Source organism: Rhinolophus sinicus, linkage group LG06, assembly GCF_036562045.2.
Source record: "Rhinolophus sinicus isolate RSC01 linkage group LG06, ASM3656204v1, whole genome shotgun sequence".
NCBI classification, from domain to species: Eukaryota; Metazoa; Chordata; class Mammalia; order Chiroptera; family Rhinolophidae; genus Rhinolophus; species Rhinolophus sinicus.
In genome coordinates, this window is record NC_133756.1 from 157574765 (window position 1) to 157597225 (window position 22461).

The 22461-nt window shown below is 57.1% G+C and overlaps 1 protein-coding gene across 6 annotated transcripts in view; it reads right to left on the minus strand.

Moving 5' to 3' along the window:
* SYT7 (synaptotagmin 7) overlaps positions 1-22461 on the minus strand; it is a 62838-nt gene that overhangs the window by 20452 nt on the left and 19925 nt on the right. The window contains exons 2-7 of one of the 6 annotated variants that reach the window (XM_074336468.1): positions 17837-17940; positions 13588-13667; positions 9997-10128; positions 8858-9082; positions 4730-5098; positions 700-822 (exon numbers count right to left, since the gene is read on the minus strand). In XM_074336468.1, coding sequence (XP_074192569.1) covers positions 700-822; positions 4730-5098; positions 8858-9082; positions 9997-10128; positions 13588-13667; positions 17837-17940 — 1033 coding nt within the window. The remainder of the gene's footprint in view (positions 1-699; positions 823-4729; positions 5099-8857; positions 9083-9996; positions 10129-13587; positions 13668-17836; positions 17941-22461) is intronic. The other 5 variants (XM_074336469.1, XM_074336470.1, XM_074336471.1 and 2 more) reach the window with 5 other exon arrangements.

Genomic DNA, 22461 nt, shown 5'->3' on the forward strand with positions numbered 1-22461 from the left:
ACAGTTAAATGCCTACCCTCTGCTCAGCCTGTGCTATGGCCACGTAGGCTATTCCTGGTCCCCCCCAGGGCCCTGAGGGCCAGCAGCAGGGCTGCCAGTGACAGGGTGCTCTCGGCCCCTCACCCTATGACCTCCTCTTGGTACCTTGGGCTCAGGGGCTGCCTTTCTGGTTCCCTCTGGTCACCAGGCCTCTCCCATGCCCCAGACCCTCCCCACCAGGGGCTCCTCTTCCATCAGCGGGGCAGCCGGTCACACCTCTGCTTCGGGGTGTGTGACCATCACCCCAGCGGGGCCTCCAGGCAAGAGGGAGGTTGAGGTGGTGGGGATGAGGGAGAGCAGGCTGGCGCCCCTTCCCTAACATCCCCCCCATCCACCAACCACCGGAGAAACTGGGATTTCTGGGCCGGGGGTGGGGCAGAGATGAAAGATGAGGGGGCAGCAGAGGGGAGCCAAGCAGGAGGATGGGGCAGAAAGGCTGGCTTGCTCCGGGCAAGGGCAACCATGCCCGGGGAGCAGGCTTGATCCAGAATGGTCCCAGGACGGCCGCACTGGCCTCCGACCCAAGGGACACCACCGGGGTGGCCGTGTGTGAGGGCACCGCCTGGGGAGGGGCTGTCCTCCCGCTCCAGCATCCGTTGAAGACACACCGCCTCGTCCAGCTCTGCCGCCGCCACCGCGGGCCCTCGCCTGAGCTCGTACCTCTTGTCCCCCTGAGCGTTCTGGTTCTGCTGGGTTCCTGGGTTTTGCAGGTCAGGGATATTGGCAAAGTCATCCTGTTCCGAAAGCCCTAAGACCAAGGATAGCACCACCATCCGGCCTTCCCTGCCCGGGGCGGGCAGCCCACCAGCCGGGGTGAAAGAAGGAGGCCCCATGGGCAGGGCAGGGAGGGGAAGGAGAGAGAGACAGAGACAGAGACAAAAAGAGAGAAGAAAAAAGCGTAAGAAACTGGCCCTGCAGGAGAGAAACCAAACTTCAGCACTGTCAACAGTTGTAGAGCAGAGTGGGGTGGAGACAGGGAGGGAGGGAGGGAATGGAGGGGAGGTGTCCATGGTCTGAGGCCCAGCTCGCCTGGGGACCAGAGCAAGATTCTCTGGAGAAACGGAAGGGGCTGGGCAGAGGCCTGCTAAGGTGGCGTGACTGGCACGGTCCCAAGGGGACACTCAGGGGAGGCTGAGGGGAGCAGAGCCCAGGCCCTGGGACAGAGAGTTCCAACAACTAATTCATCTGCAGCTGAACAAAGGCCAGGGAACACTGGCTCTGGCCATCCGGGTCCCTGGGAGGAGAGGGAGGGCTCTGTCGCCATCTTGCTTCAGGACTGTGCAGGCAGGTTTGGGGTCCCAGCCAGGAGGTTCTTAGAAAGTCTGGAAATCCACCCTATGCGTATGGAAGGCCCTCATACATGCGTCTCCAGGTCATGGCAGCCAGGTGTGCTTAATGCCAGGAGTCGTCTTAGAGCTTCCGCCCAGGTCCCCGGACACACAGCCCATTGGAGGGGAATGGAAATCCCTTCTGGCCTCTGGTGTGTTTTGGCCATGGTGGTCCTTCTCGTGTATCCCCCTTCCTGGAGATCCAGGCAATAACTACCAAGGCTTTTGGGTCCAGTTCAGGGGCTACTCCTTGGAGAAGCAGCCCAGAAGGCACCAAAAGGCAAAGATGGAAAGAGAGAAAGTACAGGAACTTGGCAAGGTCAGGAGAAATCCAGGCAGGACTCGAGGGAGCCTGTGTCTTCTGTGAGGACAGCCTGGAAAAGGCTGGCCAGTCCCGGCAGAGTGGCGCGGGCAGATTAGAAGGTGAAAACCTCTTGGCCTTGTCATGTGGGCGGCAGCATGGGGCCGGAGGTCAAGGTGTGACATCTTTAGTATGGCTCAGTCTCAGAGAACCACTGGGCGACTGCAAGGTCACCTGCAATTGCAGGGATACACGTGGCCCGCTGCCCCTCAAAGCCATTTGAGTTTGTGGGCATTTTCTGGGTACTGTGTGGAGCTCATCCAGCATTGTGTCTGTCATCCGACAAAGGGAGAAGAATTCTCAGACGGTGCAGGCATGAAAGCATCTCAAGAAGGGCCAAGGGAATGATGGTAAACCTGGTGGAATGTTCCAGAGGGGGGCAGATCCTGGGAAGCCTACCATTTCCACCCCCATCCAGGAGGGCGAGGAAATGATAAGCAACTGGCAATGCCTATTTTTCAGACAGGTTATCAAAAGGGAACTCCAGCAGGTGAGAACCGGCCTCTGAGGGGAGGGCGGGAGCACGGGGGAGCTGGCAGTAGGCTCTGGGGAGGGAAGTTAGGTGGTTGCACTGCCTTCTCTGTCTTTGTATCTGTCCTGGGCACGGTCATTCCTGGCTGACACTTGCACTGGCATCTAACTTTTGGGAAACAATCCGCCTTCAGGAGGAATCCTCATTTTCTTTGTTCTCTGCCCACCGGTCCTGTTTTAGAGTTGGTAAAATTCCATTTGCCTGCTTGGGAGCTGGTTGCGCTGGGGGAGGCAAACCCAGTGAAAACAACATGTTTTTCTTTTGTTCATGCGTTTTTTCAGATACTCCTTTTGCTTTTCTTAAAAACAAAATGGCTCCTCTGCATAAGTTCCCAATTTGTCATTCTCTCCAGATCACAGGCCCCAAGGGCGAGAATGGGGGCAAGACAGGGAGAGTTGGGGGAGATGTGGTGATATTGGGGGGGAGTCACACCCATTAAGCAGGAGGAATGCCTGCCTCCCTGAGAGAGGGGGTTGGGATATTGGGAGGCCTGGCTCTCGCTCTCACCCTGACCCTTGACCTGGGCTACCTGTGTTTAAGTGAGTGAAAGGCCTCAGAATCTAAACTGTAAGGCAGGGGTCCGGGGTCAGAAAACTATAGCTGGTGGCCTGCGTTTATATAGCCCACAAGCCAAGAATGATTTGTACATTTTAAAATGTGATTGAGGCGACACGTGTCCCGCAAAGCCTAAAATATTTATAATCTGCTCTTTACACACTTTGCTGACCCTGGCTGGGAGGGACTACAGCGGAGGGGGTGTGGGGTTGGGTAAGCCCTGGCAGTGGCCGGCAGGTGCGGGGCACGTAGCTGTGGTGGGCAGAAGCAGCGTGGACAGAGAATGCTGGCTCGTGAGAGCCACTCATCAAATCCTAGTTGACTAGGGGGGCGTAGGCAGGGAGGAGGTGGTGAATAGGGGCTTTCCTGCAGCTGGCTACTTTCTTCCCAGAGCCTGGGGATCGCCCCTGCCCCAGTCTGATGGCTGCGAGAACAGGAGGCAGGGCTGATGGCTGTGCAAGGAGCAGCCTGAGGCCAGAAGGAGCCGAGGAGTGCAGGGACCCGGCTGGCTCTGTTCTGTCCAAGCCATCGCAGCAGCAATTCCCTCGACTCTCCTAACCCATGCCAGTGCCATAGCATCTGTCTCAAAACAAACTGCGACCTGGAAGCCAGGAGGCTCTGCTGGGCATCTTGTCATGCAGGCGTCCAGCTGGATTCCCAAGGGTCCTTGGGTCGGGGAGAGCCCTAGCGGATGGGCTGCCCAGAACTGCCAAGTAGACTCACAGGCAGCATTTGTGGGCCAGGCTGGGGCCACAGGTCACTTGCACCAGAATGGGAAGCTGGTGTGGTAGAGCCTCTTCTGTTGGGTGCCTCTGCCAGGGGCAGCACTCCCGTCTGCCCTGGAAATTCAGGCTGGAATCTCAGTCGGAGAGACAGGATGGTCTGAGGGACCTGCGTGCCTTCAGAATCCCCATATCTTGCCAGTGAGCTGGGCCTTGACTTTGGCCTTCCCCTTCCTCCTCCCTTTCTCCTCTCCCAGGCTTGGAGGGCTGATCTCCTGCTTGTGAACACTGCTCCCAGGAAAGAGCTGGCCGAGGGGAATAATCCCCAGAGCCTGGAAGGAAGGTCATGTTAGGCCCACGGAGGTGGTGATACCAGGGACAGAAGCCCAGGCCTGCCCTGGGTTCTGGGTGCGAGCATAGATGCCCAGAGGGATGCTGGGGAGAGGGTGCCCTGGGTGGGGGGCCCGTACCAGCGAGAGGGGGAGAGGGGCACACGGCTGGGGGAATGGCTAAGGTTCAACACTGACGGTGAGTGGTTACTTCTCACCTGAAATAAGGCTCTGATTTAGAAACAATGTTCTCTGGAGCTTTGGGAGGAGCATCCAAGGTTTGTCCTTAGGGGACGGGTCATTACAGGAGCCAGGGCAGGAGCTAGAGGACAGGTGGCTATAGGAGGTCAGAGAGGGAGAGGACAGGGGAAGTGAGAGGGAGGGAGAAAGCATGCAGCAGGAAGGTGAGCAGAGTAAGGTTACAGGGAAGAAGTAAACTGGAGGGGAGGAGGCAGGGCCTGGGAGATGGAGTGAAAGGAGACCAGGTTTGGAAGGAGGGGATGAGGGAGGTCACAGGAGGAGAGGGCGAGGCTGAAGGGAGGCCACCAGCAGTCAAGAGGAGACAGATCTGGGGACCTCAGCAGCTTCCCTAATGTCTCCACTTACTTTTAGGGGGGACCTTCTCTGAGCCCGGAGACACTGAGGGTGGGCTAGGATCATCAAAGGGGTGGCTCAGAGACAAATCCTTTCATGGGGGGGCTTCAGGCTCGAGCCATGAGCCCTAAGAAACTGGGGAGGGCGTGGCCAAGTTTGCTTGGCACTCTGCCCAGGAGATGGAGGGCCTGCTGGCAACTAAGGAGATGTAGGGGAAAGATGCTGGGTCGGGGAGGTGGGGAGTCAGCCCGCTCAAGGGGGGGACTTACAGGAAGGATTTCATGTCCAAGCCTCGGTTTCGAATCTGCCCCACCACGTGGTCCCAGCTGCCCGGGTTGGAGCGGCTACGGCCACCGGCCGCCCGGTACTTGGAGCCAGCTGAGGTGCCCTGCCGAACCTGGCCCCGGCCATAGGCCCGGGGGTTGTGGCCCGCCACTGAGGCCGTGTGGGCCTGCAGCTGGCCTAGGCTCTGGCTGGTGGTGGGCTGGCTGGGCTGCCGGCCCCGCTGGTGTTGGCTTAGCGGCTGCTGCAGGCTCTGCTGCCGCGTCAGAGTGCGGGGTCGTTGGCATTTCGGCTCTCCCGTGGAGCTGGGGATAGACTCAAGGGTAGTGGCCGTGGACAGGGTGGAGTCCTCGAAACTTGGGGCGGGTGGAGGAGAGGAGAGAAAGGAGAAGCAGGTGAAGGGATCACAGTGGAGGAGAAAGAAGCCCAGAGTCAGGACTAGGAGGCCCCAGTGCAGGCTTCACTCTGCCGGACCTCGCCAGGCCTCCATCGCAGTGGTCACCGCTCGCTGCTGCCGTCGCCGCTGCCACCACCTCACCCAGGAGGCCACCCTGAGGCCCTCAGGTGGGCCCCACCCAGCCCACCCTCTGTCCTTGATTCAGCTAGTGCCCAAATTCCTCCTGTCTGAGCCAACCTCTCAGCTGGTCTGAGTGGGCCACAGAAGAGGCAGAGGCTGCTGCGTGGTGAAGGCGGGTCCCCAAGGCCCTGCAGCTGCCTGTCATGTTAGAATGGGAGGGGATGGAGGGAGCTGCTGCCTGCCACCCCCTCCCACTGTCTCACGGGGGGAACCCCAGGAAAGTCTGCCTCTGTGTTCTAAGTACTCCTGGCCTTTGGAGACACAAGGAAATCCAGGCCAGTGCAGAGCTGGCCTAGTAATACACGGTGATTCGGGGGACGGTGGCAATTCTTATGCTTTGTCCATGGAAGCCATGAGTGTCCTCAGGCTCCCACACCTCTGCCCTGTGGCCAGGGCTGCCTCCAGACGCAGGCTCTGGCACAGATCTTCGCCCTCCTTCCAGGGTTCTGTTTCTGAGGTTAAGGGACCCCTTAACCTCATATCTTGGGGAATGACTCCTAGTTAGAGGAGGGGACCTTGGAAAGGAGCAGATGCGGTGGGAGCCCTAGGAACCACATGTCTGAACGCTTTGCCACAATTCTGACAGAGAAACAGCTTGACTATCCTGTCCTCTATGCATTTGAAAGAGGGCGCCTGCCTCACAGGCCCACCAGCATCTCAGAAAAACGCTGGGATTGGGGGGCAAGGACCTACAGGAAACACCTGGCTGATCAGAGGCAGGATGACATCAGACACATCGGTTCAAAACCCTTCTCTGCCACTTCCTAACTTTGGAAAAGTGAGTCTACCTCTCAGTTTCTTCATCTGTAAAATGGGGCTGAAAAATAAGTCCCGCTGCCTCTGTCACAGGGTTGCCATGAGGACCTAATGAGGTTGGGCCCAGGGATGTGTGGTACAGTCAACACTCCCTGTGGTAGCTGCAAATGTCTCAAGGAGACGGAGCTAGGAGGAGTCAGAGCCTCCTGGCCTCCCTGGGCAAGCTGCCTGCTTCCTGCTCTGGCTAGAGATTTCAGCACATCTGACAGGCAGGGCCAGAGCCAGAGGTCCCAACGTCCTCCTCCTCTGTCCCTTCCCTCTGCCACCCAATCCAATGGATTAGGGGAAGATATGGGCCCTGGGCTACCTTTTTTTGTAAATCAAGTTTTACTGGAACACAGCCACTGTCATTAATTTACAGGCACACCTCGTTTCATGGCACCTTTGCTTTACTGTTTCACAGATACTGGGCTTTTTACAAATTGAAGGTTTGGGGCAATCCTGGGTGGAGCAAGTCCATCAGTGCCATTTTTTAGCAATGAACTATTTTTTAATGAAGATATGTACACTGTTTTTAGACATAATGTTATTGCACACTTAATAGACTACAGTATAGTGTAAACATAACTTTTATATGCACTGGGAAACCAAAAACTTTCACGTGACTTGTTTTATCGCGACATTCGCTTCATTGCAGTGGTCTGGAATGGAACGCACAGTATCTCCCAAGTTTGCCTGTACATTCTGGCTATGCCTGCTTTGGGGCTACGATGGCAGGGTTCAGTAGGTATAAAAGAGACTGTGTGACTTGCAAAGCCTACGTATATATTTCCTACCTGGCCTTTTATAGAGAGAACTTGCCATCTCCTGACCTAGGGCACCAGGGCAGCCATGTACCCCCAAGCTGCCCAAGGGAGGGGGCCCCAGGACCCTTGGAGCCGCTTTCACCACTGCAGCCAGACCTCAGCTTTGCTCACCCCCGAGCCCACCCTAGGAACCAAAGGACAACAGTTAGGCTGCCCCTGTGGGCTGAGAGAGAGAGAGAAAGAGAGAAAAATAGTGAAAGAAAGTCAGAGAATAGTAAAGAGAGAGAGAAAAGGAGAGGGAGAGAGAGAGAGAGAGAGAGAGAGAGAGAGAGAGAGAAGCAAAACATGGCTTTAGCTGGGGTCTTGGAGGGGGCAGCAGCCTTGCCTGGCTCGGGCCTGGAATCAGGGCTACCACCAGGGGCAGGCCCAGGCCTGGCCAGCCAGGTAGGCTGGCAGCTCCCGGGGGACAGGCCGAAGCAGGGGGAGGACAGCACCTGGGCGGCCGCCTCCTCCTCCTTGCTGACCTCATTTTGGTTTCCTATCATATCCAAAATTAGTCCAATTTACAACCTCTCAGTCACAGGAAACTAAAATTGGTTCCTCCAGGCCTTGAGCCAGGATGGCATGGAGGCCTCAGCCAGCCTGGAGTCTGTGGCCGGAGCAGCTTAGGGAGGGCGAGGTACTGGGACTGGATCTCAGACAGGATGTGGAGCTTCCCTCCAGGGTCCTCCCGAGGCCTGACGTCAGGGGCAAAATTGGCTGGCGTTCCCTCAGGCCAACAAGCAAATGAGACCTGGGCACAGTGGGCATCAGTGGTTCCCAAGGCAGGAATCACAGGCCTTTTGAAGAGAACCAGGAGGGCCCAGATTGAGGCAACAGGCTAGCCCAGCAGCTAAGAAGGGGTCCGGGCCCCCGGCCTTCTACGTGAGAGGCTGCTCCATTAGCTGGGAACAAGGCAGTTCTAATAGCTGACAATGGAACTTATGTCCCACTGGTCAACGAGAATGGTCATAGTTCAAAGGATTTAGAGCCTGGAAGGGCTCAGCTGTGGGGAAATGGAAGGTTCTAAATGCCAAGATGAGAATAAGGCTTCCCTATGGTGGGGGAGAGGGCAACGTACTATCTGCTGAGAATAGGGGCCAGTCCTAAATCCATCGCCTAAGAGAGGGACTGACTACCTGCCTGGCAAGCTCAGACAGCTATTAAAAAGAAAATAGAAATTCTGTCTGACGTCCAGACCACCCTCATCAGAAAAGAGATGTTAGCTGGGGCTCAACAACCCAACCTCCAAGAACACACAATCCCAACAGCTGACAGAGGGACAGCCCGCTGACCAAGACTGGGACAGCCAGTGATGATGGCCGAGGTGAGGATGAACCAATGGGGACAGCCTGTCTGTTCATGGTGGGCTGATGTAACATATGGTGTGATGGTACAGGCAAGACTGGGGCAAGTCAATGGCTCACCTGATGGTCAAAAATGGAAGAGCTCAACCTCTGGGTCTAGAGCCATCTGCTGACTGTAAGAGGGAAGGCCTGGTGACAGATGAGTGGCATAAAACACAGGCTGAGAGTGGGCCAGCTCCCCAAGGATGGGATGGTCCAATGGCTGGACAGCCACAGGCCTGCTCCCCATGGAGGGGTGACCTGATGCTGAGATAGGGCTGCCAATCAAGGAGGATGGGATGACCCAAGGCCTGAAATGAAGTTGCCCTGGGGGCAGAAAATGGAATGTCCTGGTCACTGGTAAAGAAAGAGACTGATGGGGGCAGTAGCCAGAGGCTGAGATGCGACACTGTGTGGCTGCTACTTGTGCTCAATGGCAAGGACGATGGGAGTCTCGTGAAGCAATGGAATGAGCCAGGGGCCGAGGACGGCACCTCTGGGGGCAGCAGCGGGCATGCCAGGGGTCCCGCTGTCCACCCTGGCAGGGCAGGCCTGAGCTCACGCTCCGGCAGCCATGGGGCCATCACTCACTTGGACAAGTTGAGCTTCCCTGCGGCCAGGTGGCTCTGCACCGTGCGCCAGCGGCCTCTCCCCGCCTTGCCAACGCTGCCTGGCTCGCTGGGGGCAGTGCCGCCGCTCCTCAAGGCGTCCTCTCCAGGTGGCGGCACCGGTGCTGGCTTCTCCCCCAGCCGGCCTTCCCGCTCCACCGCCAGCCCCGCTGCAGCGGCCACTTTGGCGCCTGACAGGAGAGTGCCACTGGAGGCACGGGCGAGGCAGCCAGGTGAGGCACCCGGGCCAGAGGGGCACCGGGGGTGGCGGTGGGGGAGAGAGGGCAGGTCACACGTGGGGGTGGGGAGGTAAAAGAGGAGGAAAAACAATAACAGATAAAAGGAAGAAAGAGACAGTGAGAGAAGAGGAGAGGGACAGACGGACAAGAGACAGACAGAGAGAGAGAGAGAGACATCAGCACCGCAAATGCGTTAACAGCAGAGCCTGCAGAGAGGAGAGAGGGGGACCAGGGGGCCGGGAGTCGGGAGTCGGAAAACAACGCACCACACAACGGAGGGGGGCCCCTCCCCACCGCCTTGGGCAGGGGCGGCAGGGGTTGGGAGAGGGCAGCCACCTCCAACTCTATCCCACAGGACAACGAAGGGTTAACGACGGAGGAAGAGCGGGCTGTCCAGGCCAGGAGGCCCCCAGGCAGGGAGAGAGAGAAAGCCGTGTTAGTCAGAGTTCATCACCACTACCACCATTACCGCCATCACCGCCACCACCTCCACGACCGACCACCGACCACCACCACCGAGCAGCCAGGGCAGCAGCACACAGCAGGGAGGAAAGCTGAGCCACACCGAGAGGGAGGGACCAAAACGGGCAACCCCATCCTGACTGCACAGAGGGGGTGGGGCCACGGGGACCAGCTGGGGGCCGGTGTGGCCGTGGAGGGGGCTCTCCTGCGTGGCTGGCCCTGGGGGGTGGGGACAGGATAGGGGCAGGCAGGCGAGGGGGGGCAGGAGGGGTTGCTCGTCTCCATGGTCAGCCTGCCCATGGGGTGCATGGGTAGGGAAGTGGGGGAGGAGAGTAGGAAGGGAGAAGTGAGGGGCTGGGAGGGGGAGGAGGACGTGCGCGGATACTCGGTACATATGATCAAACCAGGTAAAGTCACTCACTTGAGGGACAGTCGTGGGTCGCCATAAGGGGCGTAGGGTGAAATGTTTAGAATAAACTCCTTGGGAGGGTAGGAGCTCCATTTCTGCTGCACTGTGCTCTCATTGTTATTCCAAAAGTCTCTGTCTAGATCGCTGGAGGGGCAGAGAGAGAGGGGAGAAAACAGGGAGATACAAGAAGAAACAAGAACCGCCAGTCCTGTGGGGCAGAGGGGCCGGGCTGGGCACACAGAGGGCAGGGTGGGCCAGGGTCAACTCCTGCAGGAGGAAGAGAGGTGGGCAGGCTCGCCGCCGACGCCCCTTACACGCACATACACACGCGCGCACACACACACTCGAGGGAGGGAGAAGCCGTGCAGAAAGGAGGCAAGCTGCAGGTGGGCCACTGGGGCCTCACACCCTGGGAAGCTGGTGGGAGAGAAAGATGGTGAGAGAGGAGGGGAGAGGGGACAAGGCCCCCGGGTGGGATGTGGTGGGGAGGAGGAGGAGGAGAGGGAGCTGGTTTCTGTCTGTAAAGGGCTGAAAGGTAGTCAGACCCTGCTGCCAAATTCCTGGGCCCCTCTCCTCTGGCCTCAGTCTCCCTGCCTGTCAAACCAGAAGGCTGGCTGTAACTATTAAGCCAGTCAGCTATCCTGCGGCAGGATGGAGGCCCCAGTTTGGAAAGATCCGAGCTTCTCCCCTTTCATCCACTTCCAAGGGACAGGCCCAGCTAACTGCCCGTCTTTTTCCTCTTCCCCTTGGCCTGAGGTTCCCAGCCTCTTCTGCTCTCTCCCACCTCGGGAAATGAAACCTTTACACAAGACGGGCAGGATCTCAGCTGAGCTGGAGACCCTCTCTGGCTCACTGCAAATGTGATGGTTGGGTCACTGCCCCCCTCCCCACAAAGAGAAGCATCTGCAGGCCTTCACGTTGCTGAGGGCATGACCAGGGTCACAGAGGCCCTTCAGGTCCTCTGTCCTGGGGCCTGTGTAAAGGGAGCCTGCCTTTCTCCGGGGGGACAGTGAGCAGACTCAGCCTCAGGCCCTTGCCGTGTACCTGGTCGGGCAGCCTTTCCCTGCGCTCTGTGCCTTTCCAAGGTGGAGCTGCTCGGCCTGGAAGGGATCTTCTGCCCCAGTGTTCCCACCCGCTCCTGCTGGGTGACATGTCGTATGGATGCACACAAGTCGTACGGAAGCTGCCAGAAGGCATGGCCTGGAAACCCCAGGAGCTGAGGACAAGTTTGACCTTGATTTCGGTTCTCAACCTCAGACTCAGAAACAAAGGAGAGAGAGTACAGAGAAGCTGGGCTTCCACCACAGGACTCCTTGGGCCTCCCTGCTGTGGAGAGAGTCTCTGTCCAGAATATACCTTGGAAATGTCTCACAGGGGACCCTGTGACCAGGGTTCAAAGCCAAAGACCTGAGCCCGCTCACAGGGGCAGTGAGGGCCAGGGATGCGAGCGGCAGGACCGGCCAGGCCCTCAGAGGTGGGAGGCCCCTGCCTGGGGAGGCTTCCTCCACAGAAGACCCTATTCCCACCAGAGACATCCTTTGGGTCCCCCTCCCAAGTGTAACAGAGAGATGGGGCAGTGGGAAGACTTCCTTTCTTCCCCGCCTCCAAATCTCCAAAGTCAGGGCCATCCAACCCTAGGTACCGGAGAGAGAGATTCACCCAGGGTCATCACTGCCAGGCTGGTTTCCCAGCCTATGTTCCAAGGAATTCCAGGGTCCCTCAGGTAGAAGAGGGGGTCTTAAATTAAATAAGTTTGTGCAACACTGGTTCCTTTAGTGCAGGACTTCTCACAGTCTTTAAGGTGTCGATGAATAGCAGTATCTCCAAGAGGGAGCTTAGTGTGCAGTGTTTCCCAAACTTAGTCGGTCATGGAACCTTTGGTTTGTGGAATAATTATTATTTATGGGGCATGGGTGCTTTGAGGAACACAGTTTGGGAAGTGCTGCTAAGGCATTCAGCTTCCCAGAAACTCTGACAAGCCAGTCCCTTTAAAGGAAGCCCTGCGGCCAGTGCGGAGATTGTGCAGTGGGTAAATCTTGCTTCCGGCCCCTCCCCTGGCTTTGGGCCCTGGCCAGAGGCAAAAGCCTAGGAACCTGGGGTACTAGACCTGAGTGGTGGCTTCCTTCCCCTGAGGCAGAGGGTCTGACAGCTCAGCAGGGTGGGAGGGGGCAGGGGTTGCAGGGCTGTAGACAGGTGGGGGACAGCCCACTGCGGCCCTCACTTCGTCTTAGAGCGCCCTCATGGGTTCGCCACGCAAGCTCTTGTGGGGAATCCTGTCCAGGACTCCTGGTCCTTCTCCACACTCCCTTGCCCAGGAAGTTATGGTCACCTGCCCGAGACAGCCCCCCTGGCCCAGACCATGGCTACAAACTCAGTTTGGGGCTTAGCCTGGAGGCGGCACAGGTGCTGGGCTGGCCCAGTGCTCCCCCCACATGGTCCCTCCGCCTTCAGAAAGCCTGGCGCCTGGGCTCTGTAACAGCCTGAGACCAGCCAGCTCTGGCTTTGAAGACTGGAGAGTGTGCAACAAAACCCAGCTTCAAAGGCTTCCCGCAGCCTCCTCAGGAGCCTCCTCCCACCCCCACCCTCAGCCTGGCCCACCTCTCCACTTACCCGCCCAAACAGACACACACCCAGCAGCTTCTGCGAAGGCCCCAAACAGGGTCAGAGCAAGAGATGGAAAGAGGAGGGGGCAAGGAGGGGCAGAGAGGGAAGGCCTTAGGAGGCAGGGAGAGGAAAAAGGGAAGTAGGAAGGGAGAACGGGAGAAGGGAGGACCAGGGAAGGGCAGAAGGACTAGGTGGGAAGGGGGCAGAAGGAAAGGGGTGGGGCACGGCGGGCCTTTGGCTGGCAGGATAAGATGGAGGTGCCCCCCAACCCTACCTCGGCCTGACAGCCTCCCCATGAAGGTCTGGACTCAACAGAGGAACAGGCTGGGGCCATTGGCCAGAGGGCAGAGTCCTCAGAGGGAGCCCCTATTTCCAGATCCCCCAACCAGGTGGGGCAAGGGGACTTCTTAGCAGTGGGCTGGCCCACGTGGTCCCCCGTGGAAGGCAGGACTCTCAGAGCAAAATGGGGAAACCCAGGTGAGTCAGAGGCAGCAAGACATGCAGAGGGCACCGGGGGTGATGGGGGAGGGCAGTGGCCCTGCACCCGGCCTGCCCTCCTTCCAGGTCACCCTGAGAACACAGATGGGGTCTGAGAAAAGAGCTGGAGAGCTGGGTGGGGTTGGGCACAATGCGTGTGATGTTTGGGTTGGATGGAGGAATCAGCAATCAGGGCTGAGGGCCCTGCAACATTGTGAGGAGGGTCTGAGGGGCACAGGCAGAGAAGGTACCCTGAGATGTGTGGGGGGTGTGGGGTGGGAAGAGAGCATGGCACTGGGGTGTTCGGTGCGGGGCAGAGGACCCGGACGACATGTGTGTGTGTGTGTGTGTGTGTGTGTGTGTGTGTGTGTGTCAGTGTGAGTGTGTCAGAGTGTGAGTGTGTGCATGTGTGACTGTGTGTGTGACTGTGTGTGTGTGTGTGCAGATCTGGGGAGGGGCAGGGGCTCCTCCCAGCTGGGCTGCCTGTGTGTCCCCACCCCAAACTCGCAGCCTGGCACCTACTTGATGGCCTTCTTCTCATTGCGCCCACGCCCTGAGTCTGGCGTGCCCACCGTCTCCAAGGAGTTCTTGTAGCGCTTGCCCTGTGGAGATAACACCAGGTCACTCCTGGGACATAGGGCTGCACCCTCCCTGCCTCCCCAGCATGCCCGCCCCCCACTCCTGGGAAGGAGAGTAGACTGGAGCCCAGCCTTGCCAACAAGGTCGGAGGCCAAGGTGCGAGGGTGTCACCACTGTGGGGTGCCAGCCCCACCAACACTTGCTCTTTGGTTGCCAGCTCCTGGGCCCCATTGAGCCCTAAGACCTGCCCTACCCCCTTGAACTGCACTCCATTCCTGATCCCAGAGGTGGGGCTCCTCCTGTCCCCCTGTCTCCTGGGGCTCTGGCCTGGCTCCCAGAAACACATCTCTCTCTGCCACAGACAGACGGCTCTCAGGCGCCTGGCCACGTCACACTGGCCACGTCACCACCCCCAGATGGTGGGGTGGCATCCTGCAGGGCAAGGTTGGCAGTGGCCCGTGATGTGAGCCTCAGGGGCAGAGAGTGCATGTGCCCAGTCCTGCCCAGGCTGTGTCTGTCATTGTCTGGGGGCTCCCTGGGGTCCTTGTACACAGGGGCTGGGAGGCAGGGCAGGGCCTGAGCACTCTCCTTTGTGGGAAAAAGCCTTGGGAAGAGAGACTGCTCACTGACTCGAAGGCGGGGGGCAGCCTGGGCCAGCCCCCAGAGTTCCTCACACCAGCATGAGTCGGGGCAGGGGAAGGGCAGGTGGGCACACCAGGTCCCTGATTAGTGGAAGGGCCCTGGCTGCAGCGGCAACTGGGCCTGCGCCTGGAAGGTGAGCACCATTCACCTTCTCGGTTTGGGTTTCTAAATTTAGCTCATGCAGAGCCTGGCACAGTTAACATTCCTGGCTGCCACCAAGTGTCCTCGAGCACAACTATGGGCCATGGGCAGAGGGGACGGGGGCTGTGCAGGGGCTGGGGCTGCCCCCACAGTCCATTCTCCCACTGGGCACTGGCCTGCCCCTGCCCAGCCGAGTGGGGACACACACACATTTCCCCAACACCCAGTCATGTGCACCAACACCACAGCCACAACAGTCAATTATTCTATTCTCCCTAAAGCAAAATAAAAGCCACACAGCCGCGTTTCCTGGCGCTCCTGCCAGCTGCAGCCCCTTCCTGGGCTCAGCCGCCTGTTCAGGGAGAACGGCAGCTCAGTGGTGCGCCCCTGAAGGGTGTATGGGGTGGGGGGGAGGGCCCTCATTCTGCCTCCAGAGCCCCTATGTCTCAGGGGTGCCAGGGTCCTGGTCCCAGCACTGCCCCACGTTCCGCATGTCACCCTAGTCAAGTCCCTTGCCCCCTGGCCTCTTTTTCTTCCTTTCTGAAATGGTGTGGTGTCACGGGATGGGCCCTGGGTCCCTCAAGCCTCAAGGTTCTCATCATAGATATTATTTTTCTCCTTACTTACTTCAGCTCCCACCCCTGGGAATGTGGTGCCCAACAGCAGGGACCGGATAGCCTCTAGTACTTGGTGTGGAACCTGGTACCCAGCAGTTCTCAAAACTATCAACTGGGAGCGCCTGTTAGTGGCCCCTCCCCCAAGGTCCAATCCCCAGGCTGTTGCTGCCTCTGAGCCAGAACTTTGAGAGTTAAAAAGCAGAGCTGCTGCATTCTCTGGGTCCACAGAAGCTGCCCTCGCTCAGCTCCATCTCTGATCCTTCCCATCATTACCCAAAGTTCAAATCCCAAACAATGCCTAGTTCCAACGGGGATAATCAGGGCCTAGAGCCCTCCGTGGCAGTCAAGGGCCCTTTTTGGACAGGACCCTCAGGCAGGAGCCCTGCCCCCACTACTCTCCAGCACTTCAGTGTGGGGCCGCTGGTGAGGGTCCCCCAGCCCTACCCCTCACCTCCTCTCCTCTTCCTTCCTAATCTTGGCAGAAGACTGGCCCTGATAAGCACTCTCTTCTAAGGCTGGTTAGCTGTCCGTTCTCAAGGCCAGCCATGGCTGGGGTGGGCTGCCTGGCTCACCCAGGGCCGCTCTCCTTCCTTCCACAGTTCAAAGAACCCTTCCCTCAGGTGGCAACTATCACTGCAGCAGGTGCTGGGGTGCTATGGAGGACAGGAACCAAGGACAGGATTTGGGGGGGGGCGGGGGGAAGTTCATGGGGCAAGCATAGGAACCTCAGCCGGGGTCTAAGAGACATCAGACAGCTTCTAAGCAGCCTATACCATCAGCCTGCTCATCAGGGAGGGAGGTTGGCCAGGCTGATCTGGAAAAAGCCAGCTGGAGATTAAGGAAGTTATTAATGTTTAGAAATGTGATCTGGGCTGTCAGGGTATCACATCACTGCTGCTGAGGGGACAGGCAGGCAAGGAGAGCTCAGCAACTGTGCAGGGCACATTTAAAAGCCCCTTCCATGCAGCAAGGAGACAGCCTGGGCAAAAAGCTCCCTGGGTTCTGTGACCTGGGGGTAGGGGAGGGATGGTGGCAGGATTGAGGGCTTGGCAGCTCAGAGGAGCAAGTCAAAAGGGCAGGCTGTGGTCTGGACCCCTGGGAAATTTCCTGAAGCTGGGAGGAGGGGCTGGGACCAGGGGAGGTTCTGCATCTCTCAGCTGCCCTCATGCTACAAAAGCTGTCAGCTTTAAACTCCTGTCCCAGGTGAGGGAGGTTGGGGGTGAGGCTCTCACCACACACACACACACACACACACACACACACACACACACACACGCTCTGGAGCACTTACCAGGGTCAGTTCACTCAGGGATATGATGAGATGATCCCCAATCCACTATGCAGGGGTGAACAGACACACACACACTGCACCAGTACCCTCAAAGTCCACGCGCTCAACACAAACACCAGCACTCAAGGTCCCCAGCAGCATCTGCTCATACATCTACCCCTGCCTTATAATACAGACAGACAGACAGACAGACAGACAGACAGACAGACAGACAGACAGCCTAACAGGCACAACAAGACGTGCAGGGCTGCAGCGCGGGCTCAGCCACTCCTACGGCCTCTGAGGACACTCACAGACGTAGAGGCACGTGGCCAAGCCCCACACTCCACCTCCCCTGAAATTCTGAGACAGACGCAGCCACAGGAGATCCAGGAACAATGCAGGACAGCCAGCCTGGCTCCACCTGAATGCAAGGAGCCACTGGGTCCCAGCACACACTCTGAAGGAGCTGCTGGAAGTTGTATATCCCAGGATGGAGAGTCACGCTCCCAATTCCCGAGTTTGCCTTTCCTGAAGGAGGCACGCTGGGTCCTCATCACGGGGCATCTGCCCTTTCTCTTCCATAAGAGTGGGGCGTGAAGCCCCGCCCCCACATTGCTGCGGCCACAGCCCTCCTCCCTGGGAGAGAATGAATGGGGCTCCCAGATTAGGTACCCTGCCCCCACTCCTACCGTTCTCAAACTGGGGGATGGAAGGTACCTGCCAGGGACTCTTTCGCATCTACCCCCAGGAAAGGTCCCACACCTGGGAGGCCTCCCTGCCCACCTTCGGGGATGTCCTTCTGCAGACCCTCGAAGTGCCCACCGCATTTCTGGGCTGGCGCGGCAGGACTGGATACGAGTGAGGGTCTCCTGGGGCGACCACCCGCGGGCAGCTGTGGGCTACGCGCGGGCGGCTCAGCCCGGCTCCCCCTCCCGGCGCCCTCAGTGATGAATGTCCCTCCTGACGGTCTCGTTACTTATTAATGGCCTAATCCTGCGCGTTAATTCTCCAGCTCTCGTTAAAAATGAAAAGAAGCGGTTTGTGCTTGTACAAACCCTGAGAACCAGGATGGATGTGCGGGCGCTGGGGGCGGGGCGGGGCGGGGCGGGCGCCGCCGCCTCATTGGCCAGGAGACACGCTCGACCACGCCCAGCCCTGAGGGAGGGCAGCGGACCGAGGGGAGAGGGCTCGATTCTCAGTCTGCGCGTGTGTGCCTGCGGCTTTTTCTGCGGGAGATGGGGCGTGTGTGCGTGGAGTTGAGAGCGTGTGAATGCCCATGAGACCCATGTCTGTCCGCGAATGTCCGCAGGTGTGTGGCTCTGGGTGTCCACGCAGACATACGGGGCCAACATCTAGGCAAACGCAGTGCCTGCATGCCGCTGTGAATTTCTAGCAAGTGTGCCTGACCATGTGAGCAGGTGGGTCATCTGCACACGCCCTTGAGAGCGTTCAGGAGCCTGTAATTGTGGGGGGCGGGGTGCAGGGCCAGGCCCCGCCCCCGGACCCTCAGGAGCCTCACCAGTTTGCGCTGACACCAGTGGCAGAGGCCGCAGAGGACGACAGTGACGCTAAGGCTGACGGTGATGATGGCAGAGACCAGCACGACATCGCGGGTGGGCGCCCCTGGGGAGGACATGCACAGGTCAGACCCTCATTGGCCAGAGCCAACCACCCTCCTTTGGCCCAGAGCCCCCTAGAACAACCACGATATCTTTCCAACTGTCCCCCACACTGGGAGCTCTGAGAAAGTTCTGCTGGTTCTTTCTGGCTGGCTGATCCTGGGACGTCTCTTTGCCTCTCTGTGCCTCAGTTTCCTCATCTGTAAAATGTGGGAATTGTACTGGTTGGCATCTCTCCCGGTCTCTTCCTGCATGGGTCCTGTGTGAGCCCATGGCATTTATACCATCATCCAAACTTGACGTCTTTAAAAGGAGAGGCCAAGTGTGCCCCTAGCCCAGCCAGGCTTCGCAGGCCCTTCAAATCCCTCTAAAACAGCCACTGTTTCTTTAAGGCCTTCCTGCTGAGCACAGTTCCATCCCCTCCAGTTCATACTCTGAGCCACAACGCCACCTGAATTTGCCCAAATGGTTATCATTAGCTCTTACAGTCCCTCTGAGGACATGTGCCCTATGGGCACTAACAGACACTCTTAAGTATCTGGCCGAGACTCAACAGCCACGTGTACCGTCAAAGAGGAAATCTCTGGAACCCTCTGATTAGTCCTCACCTCCTTCAGCCCAACTTTCCTTGGGCTGGAAGTCCACCCAGCTGGCCTCTGCACCCCCCACCCCCCATCCCTTAGTCCCTGAGCTCATTGTTTGCAATCTCCTACATGCTCACAGGGCAGCCCAGCAGCTTCCATTCTAAGTAAGAGCTCAGGGGTCCTAGACTTCAGGAGTGGAAATCTTCATGGACCTGCCCTAGGAGGAAAATCCCAAGTTTCGGTGCAAATCCCACCTCTCGCTCTGTGTGTGGCTTTGCATGAGTCACATAACCACTATTTTCTTTTCTGCAACGCAGAATAAACCTTCTCCCTACCTTCTCACAGGTGGTTTGTCGACATGAGCCCAAACCAAATGTAAGGAAGGCAAAACATGACCAGAAGTGATCATGTGGGGAGTTGAGTGAGCATGGCAGAGATTACATGTGCACTGTAAATATGTATGCACTGAGATGTGTCCTCAAGTCAAGGAGACGCTGTTTATTTACAGAGGAGCCTGTGTGGGCTTTTTGGTGCCAGTGATGCTGGTAATTAAGAGCCAACGATAGCTGTCTGGTCCTGGTTCCTGTGGTTTCAGCTTCTGGCCTCCGGTCTCTCTTGTTTTGCTGTGGGGCCTCAGGAGCAGGGCCAGAGGTCATCACAGTTCTCAGGACCTTCAGGACTCCCTCCCACTACCACTCCAGTGCCCTGGGCACCTGGTTCGCTACCTACTCTCCCTAGAATCCTGCTTGGGTCCCACTTCTCCCTTCCCAATTTCCTGAGCCTTCCAGCTGTGGGAAAAGGCCACCCTCACCTGGTCCCCACCAGCCAGGCCATTTAAACTTCCCATCTACCTGCCAGGCCAATTCAACTTCCTCTTGTTCGGAGTCCACAGCCTCAGCCCCCAGGAAGCCCCTGTAACCAATTCACTGTGAACCTCAGGGCCCACAGCACCAGAGAGCTCTGACTTGGACAATCTGCAGATGCCAAAGAACTGGCCCAGCCCTTCCCTTCCCCAGGTGGAGGAGCACATTTGCTAATGTTCTCAGGCCAAATGAGACGCCTCCATTTTTAACCTCCAGACTTTTGGGGCGTGGGCAGGACAAATGGAAAGAGTGATGGCCATAATGCCACAGGACATGGCCCCAGGGCCCCAGGATGCAGAGCTGTGGTAAGGAGATGGGCTAGTGTGCCTTCCGGGAAGGGGGCCTACACTTTTTCCAGCTCTCTCCACAGGAACTGCCCCTGCCACACTGGAAGGGTCTGGGGGTGTCATTGGGGTTGTTGAACTCCCTTTTCAATAAAGTAAATTTCACGCTTGGGCTGAGCTTTCTTCAACCACTATCTATTGAGAATCTACCATGAGGCAGAGGGGACAGGCGAGAAATCAGCTAATTATTTCTTAGTATGTTGGATGCCCCACAACCAGCGAGTGGCAGGACACCAGCTTAGGGCTCCAGGCTCCAAAGTATCTGAGAAAAGACCCAAGTGTGAGTATAGCCGCTGCCTCTTTTTAAAAATTATATATATACAGAGGGTGCCAAAACAATATATACACATTGTAAGAAAGGAAAAAACTGTATTAAAATTGTAATACTCAATATACACAGATAACAAAAGATGAATACAAGTCATGTTTGACTTCTGCAATTGCAAGAGGTGCTCAAAGTGGTTACTATCAGCGTCCAGACACTTCTGATTACGGTGAACTACTGCTTGAGCAACGTTGACCAAAGTGTCCACTTGTATACATTTTTTTGGCACCCCCAGTATATATATATATATATATATATATATATATATATATATATATATATATATATATATATATATATATATATATACTTTTAAATTGATTTTTCAATTATAGTTGACAAGCCTCTGTTTCTCAATCACTCAGGTCTCCATTTTCACCTTTATAAAGATAAAAATGGCATCCACTCCATGGGATTATTGCTAGCACTCCATAGACAGGTATTATTACTAGGGTTGTTGGTGTCAGTTTTGTCACAGGTGTAAACAGAGGGCTCTGGGAGCACAAATGAAGAAATGAAGAAGTGATTGCTGGATGAGGGAGCTATCTGGGAAGGCTTTCCTGAGGAGGTGGTATTTCGTGCAGTCTGGGGCCTGGGGGTGAGGTGAGGGTAGGCCATCTGGGCAAAGGGAATAGCAAGAGCAAGGGGGAGGTAAGAAGTGTCAGGCACATTGTCTGAGGAGTTGGACTAGCTTATGGGGTGTGAAATATGAAGAGCAGGCTGGGAGTGAGAGTAGGGAATGAGAGATGGGAGTCTTTTAGGCTGAGGCGCTTGTGTTCTGTAGGCCATGGGTGTCATGGAAAGTTTGTGAGCAAGGGAGGGGCAGGCTCAGAGGGGGTATTAGCAAGCTCGCGATCTGCTAGTTGTGCTGCTGTGGTCGGAGGCCACACTCAGGTGGGCTCCTCACCACACACACACCTCTTGGCCATGGGGCAGTTCTCAAAAGGGCACCTCCCTGGAGCTCCCTCCTCTCTTTGCCACACAAGGTCCTTTTCAAAAGCTGCTCACCAACCTCTGCTGTAGGCTGGAGAGCCCCTGAGGACAGAGCCTGTCAATCCCAGAAGCCAGTGGGCACCCTCTGAATGGTCTCCAGAGCCCCAGGGAATGCCCATCTTAAGCAGTTAGCTTTCTGTGTCATGCAGAATGAGCACTGGGCTTGGAGCAACAGGCTGAGGCCCTCTTCTGGCCACTAAGCAGCTGTGTGGCTGTGGGCAAGGTGTTCAACCTCTCGGACGTCAGTGATTTCGTCTGTGGAAGAACTGAGCCTTCCTTGCTCTGACGATGCGCAGGCGTCCTAGGGGTTCCACATGAGGTAATAACTTAGTCTTCACAACAACTACTGAGGTAAGCATTACGGTTATTCCCATGTTACAAATGGGGAAACCGAGGCACAGAGGGGTCAAGTACCTTGTCCAAGATCATTCAGGTGGGTGGTGGAGCCATGGTTCAAACGCAGGCAGTCTGGCTCAGTCTACACTCTTTGCTTTGTGTGCTCTTGGGAACTCCTAGAGTTCCTGCGGATATGAAGGTGGATGCTAAGTAGACAAGGCTGTGGTCCCTCAAGCCCTCTTTAACCAAAACAGCATCATTTCCCTGGTTTACATCTTGGGCTTTTGCAGACAATTCCACTTGAAGAAAGGGATGTGTTGCTAAGGAAAGTTGAGCCCCTCGAGATCGGTGACCCTGGGATCCCCTGCAGCATGGGTGGATGCCATCATCTTTCAAGCAGCTGACCCACCAAGATGCCCAGCTCCCTAGCACCCCTCAGACAGCCCTTGAAGCCAGGGTGAAACAAACGCTTGTCATTGCAAATTGCATTGTTGGTTGCTGTGAACAAACGTGAACAATGTCCTCGGGCAACACGTGACGCTGCTGTCAAGGGGAACAAGCATGTTCTCACCTGCCAGCCAGAGTGAGACCATTCCCAGAGCACAGAGTCAGGGTCTCAGGCTGGGAGGGACCACGGAAGTCATGGGGTCAGGCCTCATCAGTGCACAAACCCCCTGGGCAGCCCTGTGGGTGACAGGAAGCCGCTTCTTCAGGAGGCAGGCCCTCCATGGATGGGCACTATTAGCGAGGGCTGCTGTGCCTTGCACTGAGCTAACTCTGTCTCCCTAGAACTTTCCCTCATGGTCCTAAGCTTGCCCTCCAGAGCTGGTGAAAACAAATTGGCTCCCTTTGCCACATGACAGGCCTCCAAATCTTTGCCGACGGCTCTCATGTCCCCTTCTAGTCTTCTCCAGGCAAACCTGCCCCAGCCCTTCTAAACCCTTCCTCTGATGACATACATGGTTTCAAGTCCCCTTAGCGTCAGCAAATTAACATTTGGGGAAAGAAAATATTGCAGCCCTAGTCAGCCTTTTGACAGGGCTGACTTCCACGACCTATCCTTGGGCAGAGGAGACATCC